General features: G+C 35.8%; 2 protein-coding genes and 1 pseudogene across 7 annotated transcripts; 1 reads left to right on the top strand and 2 right to left on the bottom strand.

Annotated features, from left to right (window-relative positions):
• Nucleotides 1-2,422: 2,422 nt before the first annotated feature.
• LOC102612622 (chlorophyll a-b binding protein 7, chloroplastic) lies at nucleotides 2,423-6,959 on the bottom strand. 6 transcript variants are annotated; one of them, XM_006490332.4, is made up of 7 exons: nucleotides 6,683-6,959; nucleotides 6,403-6,569; nucleotides 6,020-6,166; nucleotides 5,504-5,636; nucleotides 4,584-4,676; nucleotides 3,833-4,131; nucleotides 2,423-2,688 (listed from the first exon to the last, which is right to left on the bottom strand). In XM_006490332.4, exons 1-7 carry the CDS (start codon nucleotides 6,854-6,856, stop codon nucleotides 2,535-2,537), a joined length of 1,167 nt encoding a protein of 388 aa, XP_006490395.1. In that variant the 5' UTR covers nucleotides 6,857-6,959; the 3' UTR covers nucleotides 2,423-2,534. The 6 variants fall into 6 exon arrangements, with proteins under 6 accessions (XP_006490395.1, XP_024947992.1, XP_006490397.1 ...); XM_025092224.2 differs by having other exon boundaries at nucleotides 3,906-4,131; nucleotides 6,683-6,956; XM_006490334.4 differs by having other exon boundaries at nucleotides 6,645-6,792.
• Nucleotides 6,960-9,263: 2,304 nt separating this feature from the next.
• On the top strand, nucleotides 9,264-17,480 carry LOC102611147 (DExH-box ATP-dependent RNA helicase DExH12-like; annotated as a pseudogene).
• An 821-nt stretch (nucleotides 17,481-18,301) lies between these two features.
• On the bottom strand, nucleotides 18,302-20,346 carry LOC102613323 (hypothetical protein). The gene is made up of 3 exons (XM_006490335.4): nucleotides 20,148-20,346; nucleotides 19,082-19,408; nucleotides 18,302-18,813 (listed from the first exon to the last, which is right to left on the bottom strand). The coding sequence occupies exons 1-3, from the start codon at nucleotides 20,227-20,229 to the stop codon at nucleotides 18,659-18,661; spliced, it is 564 nt and encodes a 187-aa protein (XP_006490398.1). The 5' UTR covers nucleotides 20,230-20,346; the 3' UTR covers nucleotides 18,302-18,658.
• Between the last annotated feature and the right edge of the window lie 541 nt (nucleotides 20,347-20,887).

The following is a 20,887-nucleotide window of genomic DNA, read 5'->3' as shown; positions in this document are numbered from 1 at the left end:
ATTTTTAAAATTAGATTTTAAAAGGGTACTCCATCTTACCTTCTAAAAATCTTATGTAGAACGGAGTGATTCTGTCAAAACGTGATTTATAAAAAAATAAAAATTAATTTTTACTTTTTTAAAATCACTTTTAAACTTTTTAGAATCAATCCCAAATGTACCGCCCTAAGATAATTACTTATATGATTTTTTTTTCCCGTTTATATAGCATGTGCCATTCGCGAATGTTCTATTAGTTACAATTGATAGCTCAGTTTGAATTGAAGAGATAATATTTAATTTGTGGTTGGAATACGAGAGTAGGATGAGAAATTGTGAATATATTTAACTTGTAAAATATTGAGAGAAATATTTAAAACTAATATACGATTTAGATGGAGCTTTCGAAGAAAGATTCAAACGCAATTTCATGGAACACTAAACCCAACTTGATCAATTCAAACATAATTAATGCATGCATTGATCAAGTCAAGAAAGGAAACAATGAACTCATGGTAATTGATAAAGTCAAGAAAGGAAACCATACATGATGCATGCATCCATACATAATGCATGCATTTCCTCTATTCTTAAATTTATTTCAATAAATCATTTTTTTTAAAAAAAAACTTAATTTGTTACGGTATTAAAAGAAAATTTTAATACTATACTCAGGCTCATATAAAGTGGATGTGATTAAGGGTTGATTTGGTAATATTGTAGTTTTTAAAATAATTGCTATTAGTGGTACTATAAAAATTATCAATTAAGAAGAGAATCATTTAAACATTCTGTAAAATTTGTTTCTATAAGTGTTATGAGTTTTAAAGACAGTTTTATGTGTTTGGTAAATTTTATTATTAAACTATTGTAAGATTGTAAATGACTAAATTGAACATAATATTGAATAAAATTTATTTACTCATTTATAAACATCTATATAAAATTTTTTATTGATTATATAATAATTGATAACTAAAATGCATATTTTATAATATTAATTTTTTTTATTTTGTAGACTCAAAAATAATTGTTAATAATAATAATGATGATGACGATGACGATGACGATCGTGATCATGATCATGATGATGATAATCTCTTTAAACTTAATTATTTTATTTTCTAATTAATAAGAATGATTTTGGATTTTTATAATATATATGAGGTGAGGATATACGTAGAATTGTATTAAGGGTCAGTTTGGGAATGCTGTAACTTTTAAAATAATTGGTGTTAGCTGTGCTGTAAAAATAATCAACTATGAAGAGAATCAGTTAAGTGTTTGGTAAATTTTGTTTTCAAAAGTACTGTAAGTTTTGAAAGCAATTATGAAAGTTTGGTAAATTTTACTATTAAACTGATAAGAGAAAACAAATGACTAAAATGTACATAATGTAGGATAAATTTTACTTATACATATAAAAACATGAACGTAAAACATTTTTAATCGTGTATTATAATAATTCTAACTAAAAATAAAATCTATAATATATTGATTTTAATTTTTTTTATCTTAAAACAATTTATGATTAAATTTATAATATAGTAAAGTAAATTTAATAATAATTCGACCAACAAATTGATATAAATAAATTTATATACATGAATTATAACAAAAATTTATTAAAATGTTGATTTTGTTTCCAATTTGAATAAGGATAATTTTGGGTTTAGGTAATAATTTTAAGGATATTTACGAAATTGTATTAAAGGATAAAATTGAGTATTAAAATCAGAATATAAAAACTACTCCTTCCATTCTTTTCAAAATCAACTATAGAAGGAACTGATTTTGACAAAAGTAATTTTGATTTTTTTTTACCAAACACTAAAATTAACTTTTAGATTTTCAAAATCACGTTGAAGTTTCTCAAAATCAATCTCAAATGGGCCCTAAGTACAAAACTAATTTTTAAAATTAGATTTTAAAAGGGTACTCCATCTTACCTTCTAAAAATCTTATGTAGAACGAAGTGATTCTGTCAAAAAGTGATTTATAAAAAAATAAAAATTAATTTTTAATTTTTTAAAATCACTTTTTAACTTTTTAGAATCAATCCCAAATGTACCGCCCTAAGATAATTACTTATATGATTTTTTTTTCCCGTTTATATAGCCTGTGCGATTTGCGAATGTTCTATTAGTTACAATTGATAGCTCAGTTTGAATTGAAGAGAAAATATTTAATTTGTGGTTGGAATACGTGAATAGAATAAGAAATTGTGAATATATTTAACTTGTAAAATATTGAGAAAAATATTTAAAACTAATATACGATTTAGATGGAGCTTTCAAAAAAAAAAATTCAAACGCAATTTCATGGAACACTAAACCCAACTTTATCAATTCAAACATAATTAATATTGATATTAAGATTTTTGAAATTATTACAATTTTACAAATAATTTATTAGTACAATCCAAAAATTAATCAATCGAGTATTAATTTGAAAATTTGTGGTTCCATTATTTGAGAAATATCTGTCTTTATTTGCAGGAAATGAGCCCCTCAAGCCACTAGACTACTAGGCTACAGCCTAGAGGCGCATTGATCTTACGGTTGAATAAATAAAACAATTATTTCCAAATATAATTTTTTTTTTTTTGGGGTAATTGTCAGCATTGAAAGGACCAGCGACCTTTGAGTTTGATTACATCTAAATTGACACCGTCTCATTCTCTCCAAAGGGCAGCCACTAGGATCATCCCTGTGCACTACAAAAAATCCTAGTCAATTCATAAATCCCACTCAATTTATAATCAAATTTAAAGCAATATGGGTAAAATAAAATAAATAAAAATTAAAGTTAAATTCACACTTTGTGGAAAGATTATAGTCATTAAAAAAAAAAAAACTGAGGAATCAATAGTAAATTTGAATGGAAATATGGAATAATTTAATCTTTTTGATTATAAAACATCAACTGAAAAAATGCAATTTCAATTTAATCTATGACGCATGCAATTCTTTTCTAATCAAGAAGACAGGAGTATATATTTTGAATGTGATCGAAGAATACGACAATTATTTAATTGTCGGATCGGCAACGTTACATCGACAAAAGATGATCGTTTGATGATTAGGACTTCAAGGCAAAAAAACAATAGGACTTCAAGACAAAAAAACAATCATCGTATCTTAATGTTTAAAATAATGTTTTTTTTATTGTTTACGATTTCAGAAAGTAATAGAATATTAGTCAATGGAACTCGAAATATTTGAACATGAACTAATATTATTTATTAATAAAAACATGAATTATATAATATTGATGCAATTTTTATTTATTTTTTTTCAAATAGTAATGTCACAAGCAAGTTAGGATTTTGCTGATCTAATAATAATAATGTACGTAACAGACAATGGTTAATTTATTCATGAAAAGGGTCCATGCTTGAAATCGATGATGCTACTTCACTCTGGAGTAATGATACAGCCACAAACTCTTGTACAAACTTATTTTGTACAAATTGATGTGGCATGATAAGATTGGTTGAATTAAATATCACTTGGCCCACATGATTTGTTTTTATTAATTTATATTTTCATTCAACCAATGAATTAATGCCACGTCAGTTTGTACAAAATAAGTTTGTACAAGAGTTTGTGGCTGTATCATTACTCCTTCACTCTGTGTTGAGTTGCAGAAGATAATGTATGATTTAAGCCTACACGTGTAACTCATAGAGGTAGCCAAAGAAAACAAAACTCAGGCCCACTAAGGGCCCAATGGGCTTTCAAGAAATGACAGGACTGGGGAGAGCTTTCCAATGAATTTGTATTATGTGCACATGAGATGAAGATGAAGCCAAATTTATTTATACAAGAGTATGCAAGTTGAATGATCTTACATGGATTTAACCATGGAAAGTAAATTGTTGTGAAGTGGGTCTGAGATGTGATCAAGAAGGTTTTGTACAGGACCTTTGCCCGTGAAAGCTGCTTGGATGTAAAAGCCTAACCAGGCAACCATTGCTAAGCGACCATTTTTAATTTCCTTCACTTTTAGTTCCTCAAAGGCTACTGGGTCTTTTGAGAGGTTTAAGGGATCGAAGAGTGCTCCTCCTGGATAATTGATGTCGCCGGGCAAGAAAATTCCTAGAGGCTCGAGAGCTTCAATCCCGCAATATCTGGCATATTCTGGTCCAACCTACAGTATGCACGAGTGACAATAAGTTTTCAATCCAACATTAATTACTCGAAATGCTGCAAATATCGGATCCCATGTCATCATACACATCAAGTTCCAAATGGTACAATTATCAATGCACCTTTGAGGCAAAGAAACGGTATGGTTAGTAAATTTCAACATAGTTGTTCTTGCTTGTTAAGAGGGTGGTAAGCTTTTTTTCTTCAACAAGCAAATGAATTGCATGTTCTCAAGCTTCATCAGAAGAAAGTCTAGGCTCTAATGAATAGCCAACTGTTCAATCCTGTAATAATAGTAGCGTAGGGATTAAATGAACTCTGCACACCCTTCCCCAACCCAGAAAATGAAAATGCATTATGAATATGAACAACTATATATAAATAAATCTTGGATTATGAGTGAATAAATACTAGTTATGCAGAAGGGGAGGGTGATGAATTTAGAGTTGTTACCATCAGGAGGGCTTGGCAAATAGCAATGACAATTACTCCTTGGCTTCCAGCTAAATGGAGACCTGGGATACCAAGGTAGTCCAGGGTCTCTCCCTGTGTAAAAATGAAGAGGACTAAGTATTCAGAAATAAAACTTGGCAAGTAATCAAAATCTGAACTTATATGTGGACAGAAGCATAGACAGAATAACATTTGTAAAACAAGACTGCTTACAAAAATCAAGAGGACTACAGGCCTACAGCAGTACATATGCACGGAGGATTACTTAAGAGTGTTCTTGGGAGTACACACTGAACTTTGTGCTGGATTATATAAAAACAATATTTGATTTATTTATCTTATTTATTTTTAGTCATGTGTAAGGGTTCAAAAGTATCAAATCCGCTTACAAGGAGTCGGACATAAACATTTATGCTGGAACTGACCCTCGGCGAGTAAAATAGACTAAATTGTTGGATCAATGATCTGGAATTCAATTTGAGAATGATCTTTAACTTGCCACTTAGTATTTGGCTTATACATGTAAGGTGCTAGGATAGTAATACTGCTAAGGAAATATTCTCATCTGTTCCACTGCACAATGGAGAAAGTAGCTAGAATCAAGTAGCTTGATCCACCGTCTGGAGAAGAGATTCTAATTTGATGGTTCTATTTAGCTAGTACTCATAAGATAATACCAGATGGTGATGTAGGTAAAGATAGCTTGAATAAATTCTATATTTCAGCATCCTGACCATTACGCTTATGCTGGTCTTGCTTTCTTATGTTAAAGGAAAAAAGGCAAGGTCTCAAAGTTAAGCCACTCTATGCTAAGATGCTGAACCATTTAGAGAAACGAAATCCTAGCAAATTAAAATATATTAGAAAGATTTCATGAAGCAGAAAATCCCTGGAATTGAGATAAAAATTAAGATGCACACCTGGAGCTTTGAGTATCCAACACGCCACCAGACAGGCTCAACCAAGTGGAAGGCTCCTACCATATCTAAAACTTCTGGAACTAGGGCACCAAGGGCTCCAAGCATGGCCCAACGAGCATGAAGTATTTCAAAGCTGAAAAATGATGCAGTTCATAATGGTTATTTCACAGTTTCAACTCTGGGAAAATTAGGAGCTCTTCCCTACTACTTAGGATCAAATAGGCATGGCATTCCCAAGTTCATGACTGACTGAGATATGCAATCTAGGAAAGCACTCCTTTGGAAATATTCGTCCTTTTAAACAATTGCAGACTACAAAATGGCATCATTATATTTGGCAATATCATTTTCAAGTTATGTGAATTTGAAATCTTAATCATAGATTCATAGTGGTAAAATTCAAAGATGACTTTTGCATCCTCATTAATTCTTCAGGACCATAGACACAGATATTCAATGCAATATCAAATTCCTGACAACAAAAGAAGGTAAAAAGCAGTAGAAGATGCGACGTACTTGAAGTATTTCTGGAAAGCCATAGGATCCTTGCTCAGACCAGCAACATCAAAGCCATAATCCCCAGGTAGCTCTCCGGTAAGATATGAAGGATAGTCATACGGAATGGGACCAAGCCATCGAGGCCTCTCTTCTCCATACCACAAGCTGTAAAGTCAGAGAATTCACCACAATATGAAGCTCGGGGATAAACATGAATAGTAAGTTGCAGCTAAATTATCAAACATTTTATAAATCTGAAAATAAAGACAATTATAATTATGGTCTATACACACATATGCAGGAATTTGCCAGTTTGTGATGACTAAAAGTATTCCAATTTCCTCTGTTTAAAGAACAAAGACATTAAAACAAATGAACTGGGGTTGGCTTAAGGCTTTAACCTTTCATTTCGTGCTTGACGAGCCAAGGCTTTGAACTTGGAAGAGTCTTGGAGAGCAGCTTTCTTGGTCTCCAACATTCTGTTTTGGAGCAATTCTCCGAGAGGGCTATTTGCGATGGCTTTCACAGCCGTGAAGGGTATTGCCGAGAATACTAACACTCCCGCAAGCTGATGAAAATTAAAGTGAACCAAAATTCCAAAATTGAAGTTATACAATTTAATAATCAGGAGAAAGAAAGGAACCTTTAAGTTTAGACTGTTTAGTAGTGTCTATGGTCTACCTCTTGCCACGATGCTTTGCAGACTAAAGAAGACTTGGGTTTAAGGAGAAGATTCTTTCGTGAAGGTTTCAGGGCTAAAATCTTCCTGAGCGAGCATCCTCCACTCCAGCTCGAACAACAACTCCATGAAAGCCAATCCTCCGTTGCATGCGCCTGAAATTGAATTAGAGCCATGGCAGCAATTTTCTTTTTTCACTTATCTAAATTAACGGCCTACAACAAGTAACGCCCCTCGTTTTCAGATAGAAATGAGAAAAGGATTTTCTAACCCTTGTTTCCACCAAAATTACAAATTTATACTCCACTCTCTCATTTTATATGCATTTGTCCTAACAAGTGAGAAAAAAGAAAAATAAACTAAAACACAGTATCTTTCCTCGTATCCTCCTCCAAGCAATTACCATCACCAATATTTTATCCATTTCATCTTTCCCACCACTAATTCTTACCCTCCATTATTATTCGGTAATTAATAATATAAAACATAATTATAATCAACTACACTACAGCTAAAGGAAAACTTATAAAACATACATTTTTTTTTTCATTTTAATGTAGTATTTAATGATTTTTAAAAATTTTTAAAAATAATTTAAAAAACAAGTACTATAAAGTCTAGAAAGTGACTACTATCGAGTAATCCAATTTTTTGATATAATTTTATAAAGAGTGGGGTCTTTTACAATCTAAAAATTACTCTAAGCACCCAAATCTTAATAAAAATATGTGTTTGGGGGATTAATAAAGGAATTAAAATAGAGCGTCATGTGTCGATAAATGGACTTTAATGGCTGAGAGATAACTTCGTGAGGTACCTGACCTGCACCGAGAATACTCTCCAAATAAACTGAGACGCGGGGTACGCCCTGATAGAATTAAAGAAAATACCCAAAAAATGGCTGAGAGATAACTTCGTGAGGTACCTGACCTGCACCGAGACTACTCTCCAAATAAACTGAGACGCGGGGTATGCCCTGACAGAATTAAAGAAAATACCCAAAAATGACCATTACACGTGCTGTCTCAATCGCCCAAAAGGAATATTTAGTTTGATGAAATCAAATCGAACATATTATGTTAGAAAAAAAGAGACAACTAGATCCAAAATCAACGGCAGCCCCCAAAGGACAGTGGTCCTTAGCTGCCACAACCCTCACTGTGCAGACAGCCTCTGCATAAAGAATCTTGGACCACCTGCAGTGTACGCCACAAGCACTAAATGACAGTGCCCGCCAAAAACTATCTCCTTGCTCTCCAAACATATTCCTAATGGCTAGAAAACCGCTATAATGATAAAAGGACGTGAAAATCTCAGCAAAGACAATAAAAAATCTTCAATAAAAATGTGCTACATGGTAAGGTACCCATGCTATACTATATAAAGACCAAAAATGTTTTATCTCTCTCATTACCTTCCACACTTATACTTTCCACGTTTCATCATGAAAGCACACACAAAACCAAGGGACTGAGATTTTCTTCAACCTCCAACCACCACTTTCTAGGGAGTTTGCAAGCTCTCATCACCCGAAAAAGCTCAAGTAGTTGACTTGAGTGTTGGAGGGTGGTCAGGCCACCGCCAGCTCCACCTCTAACCTCATTTCTTTATTTTGCATATTTAGAGGCATTCCTTCAAGATCTCCAACTCTAATCCAGACCCCATGTCGATGCCTTCTCAATCCTCTTTTTCTTTAATTCCTTTGTAAGCCCCAAATAGCCCAGGCTCTACAATCCAGTGAGGTACCCTAAACCCCATAAAATAAATTTATTGTTTTGGTGAGATTTTACCCATTTGTCCTTTAACCCAAAATCCACTAAAAACAATATGTATTACATAAACACCCATCATATGAATTACTATTAAATATAAAGGCAATATATTATAACTTAATCTTATATCATTACTTTGAATACCTATATACCACACTTGTTATTAAATTTATAGTTCTCATACTTTAAACCTTAAAAAATTTTATTTTCTACTTTTTTTTGTTTGTTTTGGCGTTGGCCCTTCTTCATCTCTTTGTCTTCTCATTCTCATTCTCCTTTTTTTTTTTAAGTATTTGTGGAATATTTTTTATTACTATGTTCTTATTGCAACTTGCTCTGGGTGCAAAATTCAATATTGACGTAAAAAAATAATAATAACTAAAATTATGTTAAATAATCTATTTGCAATTTGACTAAATTATATTATTGTAATTATATGTTAAATCTCTCAAACTTAGTGTGTCAAATAATTTTATTAGGGTTTAAAGTAAATAAATTAAATAATTTTAATAATTTAAGTAAAGATATTTTTAAAATTTTAAAGAGTATGTAAAATAAAATATTTTTATAATTATTATATAAGTGCGCAGAATAATAAAATGTTTAATGTAATATTTAGCATGGAAATCGTCTAGGCCTTCTATAAAACTACTGCATGCAATTTGCCAACTAAAAAAGCCCACGAACGTGTCCTTCTCCTAGTTATATATGCCTTCCGTCTCAAGTTTTAACTTGATGAACCGCCCTGGTGAAGGCGACTCTACAAGGAGGCGCGAATAAAATTATAAGAACATCGTGAGTATATATTTTATCTTCGCTCTTTTAAGTTTCCGTTCGTTCAATCCAACTAGTTTTAGGGTTTATTTATTCTCTTTTCTGCATTGTTTAGGATTTCCTTTGCAGACACAACCGTAAGTTATTATAAACTGTAATGCAGTGAAGACCGATAAATCAATTGAATGTTTTTTTTTTTTTGGACAGTCATTGGTTTTTTCTCTAAATCTTTTCCATATAATGGAGAAGAATCTCGGTTGTGGTGATGGTGGTGCCGAGGGACACGCCCGGTCCAGACAATAGGATTACAGAGCAAACTCTAGTTTAGTTTTAACAACCGACTCTCGTCCACGTGATACTCACGAGCTGACCGGTGAGCCGGAGTCTCTATGGGGAAAGATTGATCCCAAAAGTTTTGGTGATCGGGTTTACAGAGGAAGGTCCCCTGAGTTGGAGGAGAGATTGAGGAAATCTAAGAAGCGTGACGCGGATGCCGATGATGATGCTGCGGCCCTTGTTCGTCAGAGCAAAAGACGTCGTCTCCGTCTCCATGAAGAGAGTGTACTTTTGGCGGCGTCTGAAGAAGGAACTTATAAGCCCAAAACCAACGAAACCAGGGCGGCTTATAGGGCTATGCTTAGTGTTATTCAACAACAGTTGGGTGGACAGCCACTTAGCATTGTTAGTGCTGCTGCTGATGAGATTTTGGCTGTTCTTAAGGATGATTCTGTTGAAAAACCTGATAAGAAGAAGGACATTGAGAAGTTGTTGAACCCGATTCCCAATCACGTGTTTGATCAGCTTGTTTCTATTGGGAAGCTTATTACAGATTATAACCAAGATGCGGGTTATGGTAGTACTGAGAATGATACCAGTGAGGTTCTTGATGATGATACGGTTGTGGCTGTTGAGTTTGAAGACAATGGTAATGATGAGGAACAGAGTGATTTGGATATGGTGCCGGAAGATGAAGAAGAAGAGGATGAAGATGTGGTTGAATCCAATGCTTCTGGAGGAGCTATGCAAATGGGTGTTGGGGGTGGGGATGATGATGAGTCACGTGATGCCAATGAGGGCACAGGTCTTAATGTCCAGGATATTGATGCTTATTGGCTTCAGAGGAAAATCTCTCAAGCTTTTGACCAACAGATTGACCCGCAGAGGTGCCAAAAGCTTGCAGAAGAGGTTCTTAAGGTACTTGCTGATGGGGAGGGGGATGACAGGGAACTTGAGAATAAGCTGCTTTATCATTTTCAGTTTGATAAGTTCAGTCTTTTTAAGCTTTTGTTGTCCAACAGGTTCAAGGTTGTATGGTGTACTCGTTTGGCAAGAGCCCAAGACCAAGAGGAGAGAAAGAATATCGAGGAGGAAATGATGGGTTTGGGTCCGGATTTGGCTCCAATATTGGAGCAGTTGCACGCAACAAGGGCTACTGCTAAAGAGAGGCAAAGAACCTGGAAAAGAGTATTAGAGCAGAGGCTCTCAGGCTAAAGGATGAGAGTGCTGCTGCATTGTTGACGGGGATACAAATGCAGAAGATGGTGGTTGGTTTGGCCAGCGTCAGTTGCTCGATCTGGACACCCTTGCTTTTCAACAAGGTGGGCTTTTTATGGCAAATAAAAAGTGTGTTTTTCCTAGTGGGTCTACAACAACAAGATTTACAAGGGGTATGAAGAAATTCAAGTGCCGGCTATGAAGCCTAAGCCTTTAGATCCCAATGAAAAGTTGATTAAGATATCTGAAATGCCAGAATGGGCACAGCCAGCTTTCAAAGGAATGACAGAGTTGAACAGAGTGCAGAGTAGAGTCTATGAGACCGCTCTCTTTTCAGCCGATAACATTCTATTGTGTGCGCCCACTGGGGCAGGGAAAACTAATGTTGCAGTGCTTACCATACTTGAACAGTTATCGTTGAACAAGAACAATGATGGTTCATTCAATCGTAGCAATTATAAGATAATCTATGTGGCACCTATGAAAGCTCTTGTCGCTGAAGTTGTAGGCAATTTGTCTAACCGTTTGCAAATATATGATGTTAAGGTAAGGGAGCTGAGTGGAGACCAGACACTCACTCGCCAACAAATTGAAGAAACGCAAATAATTGTGACAACTCCTGAGAAGTGGGATATTATTACAAGGAAATCTGGGGATCGGGTCTACACACAGCTTGTGAAACTGCTGATTATTGATGAAATTCATCTGCTTCATGATAATAGAGGACCTGTGCTTGAAAGTATTGTCGCCAGAACTGTTAGGCAGATTGAAACCACAGAAGAGCATATCCGGTTGGTTGGTTTATCTGCTACCCTTCCTAATTATGAAGATGTGGCACAGTTTTTACGCGTGAATTTGGAGAAAGGGTTATTCCATTTTGACAATAGTTACAGACCTGTCCCTCTTTCTCAACAATAAATTGGGATCCAAGTTAAGAAGCCACTGGAAAGGTTTAAGTTGATGAGTGAGTTATGTTATGAGAAGGTTATGGCTGTTGCTGAAAAGCATCAAGTTGTTATTTTTGTCCACTCGAGGAAGGAGACAGCAAAAACAGCTCGTGCAATACGAGATTCTGCACTTCAGGATGATGCCCTTGGTAGATTCTTAAAGGAAGACAGTGAGTCACACAGATCTGGTCAAGAGCAACGATCTTAAAGATCTTCTGCCATATGGTTTCGCAATTCATCATGCTGGGATGAAAAGGGGTGACCGTCAACTTGTTGAGGATCTTTTTTGTGATGGGCATGTACAGGTATTAGTTTCCACTGCAAATCTTGCTTGGGGCGTGAACTTGCCTGCTCATACAGTGATCATCAAAGGAACCCAGGTTTACAATCCAGAGAAAGGGGCGTGGACGGAGCTTAGTCCTCTGGATATTATGCAGATGCTTGGTCGTGCTGGAAGGCCTCAGTATGATTCATATGGGGAAGGCATCATCATTACTGGTCACTCTGAACTGCAGTACTATCTTTCTTTAATGAATCAGCAGCTCCCTATTGAAAGTCAGTTCGTGTCCAAGCTTGCTGAACTGTTGAATGCAGAAATAGTCCTTGGAACTGTACAAAATGCTAAAGAAGCCTGCAACTGGATTGAATACACTTACTTATATACTCGTATGTTACGAAATCCTGTGCTCTATGGTTTGTCACCTGAGGTTCTCGACATAACACTGGGGGAGAGGATTACTGATTTGGTAAGAGCATCGAATCTTATAATTATATATATGAATTATGTTTATACAGTTATTTTAGTTTCATTGCCTGTTATCCTGCTTTCTTTGATATGTCCTGATGCATGTAATATTATTATTTATTTTCCTGCAATTAATATATTATTGATTTTGTTATTATATTGCAGGTCTTTATTTTTATTTTTATGTATGGTGGGGGTTTGAGGGGGGGTAGGGTTGATGGTGATTAATAATCTAAATTATTTCCCTCTGTTTGATTATCACGGAATAAGTCAACAATTTTTTCTTCTTTTCAATCGTCAGTCAACCTTCATTGATATGGGCAAAGTATTTTGCTGCAGAAATGTGTAAATTTTTTTTTGTAGTATTTGTCATTTGAGGCAATTTTACACTTCTTTCACTGTCTAGTGTTTTCATAGGCACTGTTAGCAGAAAAGGTTATACAAGGATATATAAAAAGTTTGTGACTACGCATGATAGTTGCTAACCTGGATTAACTTAATCTTTTGCTTTTATTATTTGTTTGTTGAAGATTCTATTGTTTTGATTGTCTTTAGTTCCAAAAAGGATGTTTCTTTGATTCTTCTCTAGTCTGAAACCTATTATTTGTCTTATGATAGATTCATGTCCATCTTCTAGATTCCTGGAGTGGTTTTGTTTATGTTCATCAGGCCTTGTATTTGTTGATTTATTTGGATCATTCCATTTGATGGAAGTTATGTTTGTGACAATTATTTGATGTTTTTCAGATTCATACGGCTGCCAATGTCTTGGACAGAAATAATTTGGTCAAGTATGGTAGGAAAAGTGGGTATTTCCAAGTTACGGACTTGGGTCGTATTGCCAGCTATTACTACATAACTCATGGGACAATATCCACATATAACAAGCATTTGAAGCCAACAATGGGGGACATAGAGCTTTGTCGGTTGTTCTCGCTCAGCGAAGAATTTAAATATGTGACAGTCAGAGAAGATAAAGATGGAGCTGGCAAAGCTTTTAGATCGTGTTCCGATCCCTGTAAAGGAAAGCCTCGAAGAGCCTAGTGCCAAGATTAATGTTTTGCTGCAGACATATATCTCCCAGCTGAAGCTTGAAGGGCTTTCATTGACTTCTGACATGGTGTTATAACGCAGGTTAGTTTTGCTTTTGTTAGCATGTTCTTTAGTTTCTTTCCTTGTTGCTATTTGTTTTTATTTTTTGGTCTCTTAACTCAATTTTTTCCTATCTTGACCAGAGTGCCGGACGCCTTTCGCGAGCGCTTTTTGAGATTGTCTTGAAACGAGGTTGGTCACAACTAGCTGAGAAAGCATTGAAGTTGAGCAAAATGGTTACCAAGAGGATGTGGAGTGTCCAAACACCTCTCCGCCAGTTCAACGGGATCCCAAATGAAATTTTAATGAAGTTGGAGAAGAAAGATTTTTTCCTGGGAAAGGTACTATGATCTCTCATCACAGGAGCTTGGTGAACTCATTCGTTACCGCAAGATGGGCAGAACTCTTCACAAGTTCGTCCACCAATTCCCAAAACTAATACTTGCAGCACATGTCCAGCCAATTACTCGTACTGTTTTGAGGGTTGAACTTACAATAACGCCAGACTTTCAGTGGGATGACAAGGTCCATGGATATGTGGAGCTATTTTGGGTAATTGTGGAGGATAATGATGGTGATTATATTCTTCATCACGAATATTTTCTGCTGAAGAAACAGTATACAGAAGAGGACCACTCTCTGAATTTCACCGTGCCTATCTATGAACCATTGCCGCCTCAGTATTTTATCCATGTTGTTTCAGATTAATGGCTTGGGTCACAAACTCTTTTACCAATCTCATTCAGGCACCTTATTTTACCAGAAAAATTTCCACCTCCTACAGAGCTCTTGGACTTGCAACTTCTACCTGTGACAGCATTGCAAAATCCATCATACGAAGCTCTTTATCAGAACTATAAACTTTTTAATCCTATCCAGACTCAGGTTTTTGCTGTGTTGTATAATACGGAAGATAATGTCTTAGTTGCTGCCCTGTCAAGGAAGCTCATGTTTGCAAGATTACCAGCAAAGCAGAGGATAACAGCAGCAGTCACATGCAGTTACGAGTAGATGACATGGCATGCCAGCTGGAGCCTGGTGGCTAGGTAATTAGTTGTGTATATGTTAATTAGCTAAAGCTGTTATAGTTAGTTAATAGAATCAGTTAATTAGTTGCAGCTAATTACATCTATTAGTGCTGAGCTTCAGCTTAGTATAAATAGCAACAGCTTTGTACATATTAATAAGTTTGTGATTAATGAATTTCTGTTTCTAGAAAATATTCAGATCTAGTTCTTATTTTCTCAGCTGCCAAACATTATTCTCGTTCTTCAACTTGCCCCAACAGGGAGTGGAAAGACCATATGTGCAGAGTTTGCCATTTTGAGGAATCATAAAAAGGCATCTGAAACTGGTGTCATGCGTGCTGTGTATATTGCACCCATTGAAGCTCTTGCCAAACAACGTTACTGTGACTGGGAGAGAAAGTTTGGCAAGGAACTTGGAATGTGTGTGGTTGAATTGACTGTGGAAACAGCTATGGACCTGAAACTTCTTGAGAAAGGTCAAATAATTATTAGCACTCCGGAGAAATGGGATGCTTTATCACGCCGCTGGAAGCAGAGGAAATATGTCCAGCAGGTTAGTCTTTTCATCATTGATGAACTGCACTTGATTGGGGGTCAAGGCGGTCCTGTCTTGGAGGTGATTGTTGCTAGGATGAGATATATTGCCAGTCAGGTTGAGAACAAGATCCGTATTGTGGCTTTGTCAACTTCTCTTGCAAATGCCAAGGACCTTGGTGAATGGATTGGGGCTTCCTCTCACGGCGTTTTCAATTTTCCCCCTGGTGTCCGCCCTGTGCCCCTGGAAATACAGATTCAGGGAGTGGATATAACCAATTTTGAAGCAAGGATGAAAGCTATGACAAAACCCACATACACTGCAATCATGCAACATGCCAAGAATGAAAAGCCCGCTCTTGTATTTGTCCCATCAAGAAAGTATGCTAGACTCACAGCTGTTGATCTGATGATATATTCATGTAAGGACAGTGATCAGAAATCAGCCTTTCTATTGTGTTCAGCTAAAGAGGTGGAGCCACATGTGTCTATCATCCAGGAGGAGATGTTGAGAGCCACTTTACGTCTTGGAGTGGGCTACTTGCATGAGGGTTTAAATAAATCAGATCAAGAGGTTGTATCAACTCTGTTTGAAGCTGGCAAGATTAAGGTTTGTGTTATGAGTAGTTCAATGTGTTGGGAAGTCCCATTGACAGCTCATTTGGCGACGGGCAGGAAAATGCTCATATTGACTACCCTGTTACAGATGATGGGTCACGCTGGTCGACCTCTACTTGATAATTCTGAGAAATGTGTCATCCTCTGCCATGCTCCTCATAAAGAATACTACAAGAAGTTTCTGTACGAAGCTTTTCCAGTGGAAAGTCATTTGCACCATTTCCTGCATGATAATTTTAATGCAGAAATTGTGGCAGGAGTTATTGAAAACAAGCAAGATGCTGTGGACTATCTTACTTGGACGTTCAGGCTCACTCAAAATCCAAATTATTACAACCTCCAAGGTGTAAGTCACAGGCATCTCTCTGATCACCTCTCGGAGCTCGTTGAGAACACAATAAGTGATTTGGAAGCAACCAGGTCTATCATTATGGAAGACGATATGGACCTTTGTCCTTCGAATTACGGCATGATTGCTTCTTACTACTATATCAGTTATAAGACTATTGAATGTTTCAGTTCTTCTCTGACTTCCAAGACAAAGATGAAGGGTCTTCTGGAGGTTCTTGCTTCGGCATCAGAGTATGCACAACTGCCTATACGACCAGGTGAGGAAGAACTGGTTCGTAGGCTAATTAATCATCAGAGGTTCTCATTTGCGAATCCCAAATGCACGGACCCACATGTCAAGGCAAATGCTCTTCTTCAAGCTCACTTCTCTGCGCGGCATGTGGAGGGTAACCTCAAATTGGACCAGGAAAAGGTTCTCCTTTCTGCTAGTAGGTTGCTTCAGGCGATGGTTGATGTAATTTCAAGTAATGGTTGGTTGAGCCTTGCACTTCTAGCAATGGAAGTGAGTCAAATGGTGACACAAGGCATGTGGGAACATGATTCCATGCTTCTGCAGCTCCCACATTTCACAAAAGATTTGGCCAAGAGATGCCAAGAGAACCCTGGTAGAAGTATTGAGACGGTGTTTGATTTGCTGGAAATGGAGGATGATGAGAGGCGTGAACTTTTGCAAATGTCGGATGTACAGTTGCTTGATATTGCCAGGTTTTGCAACCGTTTTCCCAACATTGACATGTCGTACAAGGTGCAGGACAGTGAAAATGTAAGGGCTGGTGGGGAAGACACCACGTTGCAGGTGGTTCTTGAGCGGGATCTAGGAGGAAGGACAGAGTTGGGACCCGTTTATTCCAACAGATATCCTAAAGCCAAAGAGGAAGGCTGGTGGCTTGTTGTAGATGATGCAAAGACTAACCAATTGCTTGCCATCAAGAGGGTGTCTCTCCAAAGAAAGTCCAGGGCAAAGCTTGATTTTGCTGCTCCTGTAGAAGGTGGGAAAAAGACATACACGCTCGATTTCATGTGCGATTCATATATGGGCTGTGACCAGGAATATAGCTTTACTGTTGATGTCAAAGAAGCAGGTGAAGAGTAAAGAAAAGCTTGTCCACCTTTACTACGGAGTCTGCAATTTAATTGCAGAAGACAAAGCACGTTTGTCATTATTATCTTTGTTAGTTTTATTAACTCTTAAGCAGCAAATTAGTCCTTGCTTAAAAGCTCGAATGTCCTGGTATTGTTCTCTGTAGTCCCTTAAGTGATGCAAGTGCAATGCTCTGCTATTAGAGTTAACGGGCTTCATTTTGTATTAAATTTTGTATTAAGAAGCAATGCACAAGACAAGAGCAATGGCTTGAATAGGATGTAATAAACTATCACGGAAGCATCGATGATAGGGGCCTCCACTGGAACTTGTGCTTCAATTTCATTACATCCCCAGTTGCAGAATTTAATACAAATTACATTTATTTCTTTTATAACTTTTAATCGGGTTTCTGCTTGCTCTCGTGCTTTTGAAAACAATTATTTATATTTATAAAGCGAGAATTACTCAATTTCTAACAAATTTAAAGATTAGACTTCCGATAAAAATTAGTTTACATGACTCATGAACGATCAGAAGATATATATGTGTGTGTGTATTTTGTATAATTGCTTTTCGAAGAATTTGCTCACCTCCTTTTGAAGAATGGTTTATTATAGGTAGATTCCATTAGTTCATGAATAAGCGAAAAATTCTTCATTTTTATTAAATTTTATGAAACCTTTGGGGAGGACTTTATTGGTTTTCTTTTGTAGTGTAGTATACTCTGTATCTCATATGCCTAATTACAGTTATTGAGATAGAAATGGTCTGCAGTGTCAAGTTCATTTTTATTTCAGTAACTATTTTTAGGAAAGGAATGGTAGATATTATAATATCTAAATCCCTAATTGAATCCCAACTGATGTGGCATTATTCCATTTGATAGTAGTTTAGTGATTTTATAAACTTGAAATTTATCATTTAATAAATGAGTAACACATAGTATTGAGACTCAAAATGGAACTCAAATAGTGAGATCTCTAACATTATTGTTTTCATGATCATCCAATAACCCTCTTGATTGGAGAGCTATTTATTTTTATTTTTTAAAAAAAATATTTGTTAGTAGATTCAGATGGTTTTAGGAGTCAAAACTTTCAATATACGGGTTTGAGTCGTACTCCAAAACTTCAGTTTATATTGGCCATGATCATTGAACATTAAAATGGAATACATTCATCATAATAAGAACTTTAGTACTATCATTAATCACTTTAAATTTGCAAACCTTCTACAACAAAAAGAACAAAAGGTATAAATCCATACGCCATCATACAATCTTCTAAAACCATGTATATATGAGTTAGCTAGCCGAAAGGCAGCATCATATGAGCAAAATCTCATTGAATTCTCATGTCTCTTCAGCATATGCTCCGACCAGCTCCTCAATTCACCACCCTCCTGCATGCAATCACTATGCACACACCATAGTGACTGTGTGCACTCAAGCTTTCACGTGCATCTAAAAACCTTGGTGCACTTTCTTTATTTATTCTAACAACTACATCTTTTAAAATTATAATAATATATAGAAGCAAATTAGTACGGTGCCATTGGAGGAGCTGACAGTGGAGCTGCCAAGTAAGCCACAGACTTGAGCGGTGCCGGTGCCACATAACCGGAACTTTTGATCTCAGACATTCTCCTCCGTGCACCTTTCCCTTGTGCTTCGCATAATTTAGGAAGAAACACACCTGAAAAAGTAATTCCACCAAAAGAAAAAAAGAAAAATTAAATTCATGTTTTTTGTGCATGCACGTAAAGTACTAAGATTTTGGTTCGATACGGTGACAACGGAAATATATAAAGAACTTAAGACTTGACGGAGGCTTAAAAATAAAATTTTGCATAAGAATAACTTTTTTTTTGGGTTGATAGTGACAGATTCCAGGCCTCAATTACACAGTTCTGCCCCTACGTGAGATGTAAAATGATGTTTAAAAAAATGCACGTTATTAGTACCTTCACCGGCGGCGAGGTTGAAGTAAAGATCGACGATGTTGGGGCAGCTGCCGTAGCAGGGAGAAGAGCAAAGCTTTTGAGTGAAGCCAGACTCGAGGAGAGAGTCGGATGAGATGCCGAGGGATTTTCGGTCAAGGCCGCAGGACTTGATGCACTGATCGGTTTCAATCCAATTGTTTAATTTTTCGGCCTCAATTTCGGAGGTTTTGCATGTGTACGTTTCCTGTCCGCTCCTCTTGACTTGCTTCTCCAGCACGCACCGCTTTCCTGACGCTGATACCGCAAACGCACATGCGTTTTGGTCAAGGCTCTCGCATGTTACTTCTCCTGAGAAGAATCAATTTAATTGGGTCATTCCCCATAAATATGTAACGGAAAGCGCTAATGTAACTTACTAACGATGGTCAAAACTAAATAAATTTTTACGGCTTATTTGACTTTGAATGTGTAAAATTATCATGATTACTAACTAAACATTCAGTTGAGTGGTGTTAGGTAGAGAATTAAGTGATGTGGAAACTCCGACGAATTGGTCAATGACCAAGAATGAATTTAAATTCAACTCCTTTCTCTCTCTCTCTCTCTCTTTGATACCTTTGTCTGTAAATTGAAGGTTTTTTTTTTTTTAAAGTTTCGTTAACTTCAATTTGATGTGTCAAATAATTATTTTTAAATATTACTACTGACGGGTGGTAAAACAATAATATTGGAGTCCCCTAGTTGTAATCAGTAAAATAATATAACTCCTAAAAAAAAAACTCTGATCCATTGTAATAATAAAAATGGAATTAATATTTCTATACTAAGAACTGGAACAAATGTATATATAGAAAAGATATGAACAAATTAGTTATATGTATTATATATGGAAACATTTCTAGTATTATCTATTTAATTATGTTATGTTATTGGTAGTTTAGCAAATTTTAAATTACCTACTGGTATGTGGTACGAACAAGATTTATGAACCTTATATAGAATGACCAGCTAACTAGCTAGCAAGCCAGCAAAGTATTTGATTGAATATGATGAAAAACAAAATAGAAGTATCTTTTCCTTAACTTACCAAGAGTAGCTTGCACACAGAAAGCAATTGCAAGAGCCACCACTGCAAAGATCTTCAAGCCAGAATCAGAAGCCATGGCCATGTTTAATTAATTCTGTTACAAGAATTAAAATAAAAAAATGATGGTGGCAAATTGGCTAAAGCTAACTGTGTGCTGTGGTGGCTTCACTTACAAATGAATGTGTTGTGAGGATTCTGTAGACAGGGAGGGCAATTTATAGCATTTTGCAATCACTACTGTAGGTTGCTAAAGTCGACGGCGAAATAGAAGACTTTGTGCAACGTGTGCCAATTAATTAAAGCCCTACTTTCAGTTGGGTTGTAGTGATGGTCCGGTGACTTGAGTCCACAGTTTTGACAATCTGAGTATATGTTCAGGCATAATATTTTGAATTAAGTGCTAATTTAGCTTCTGTATTTTTTAAAATATATCAATACACTTTATTGTTAAATATATGATACTTTCACCCTTATTTTTTCTTTGTCATTACAACAATAATACCTGTGCTACAATCTTGAGAGCATTAATTAATTTATCTATAAAAAATTAACCAATAATATCAATTTAAAGAACTAATATTTTTCATTTCCATACAATAATTTTCTAATAACTGTTTAAAAGTAAATCAATACCAGCTAAGCTAACATAAAGCTATGTTTACTATCTTGTTGTGTTGTTAATAATTATTTATAATAAATTTAAATTACCAAATTAATCTTAAAAGTAAAACTAACTAAAA

Source organism: Citrus sinensis, chromosome 9, assembly GCF_022201045.2.
Source record: "Citrus sinensis cultivar Valencia sweet orange chromosome 9, DVS_A1.0, whole genome shotgun sequence".
Taxonomy (NCBI): domain Eukaryota; kingdom Viridiplantae; phylum Streptophyta; class Magnoliopsida; order Sapindales; family Rutaceae; genus Citrus; species Citrus sinensis.
This window is presented reverse-complemented; position numbering and strand designations above follow the sequence as displayed.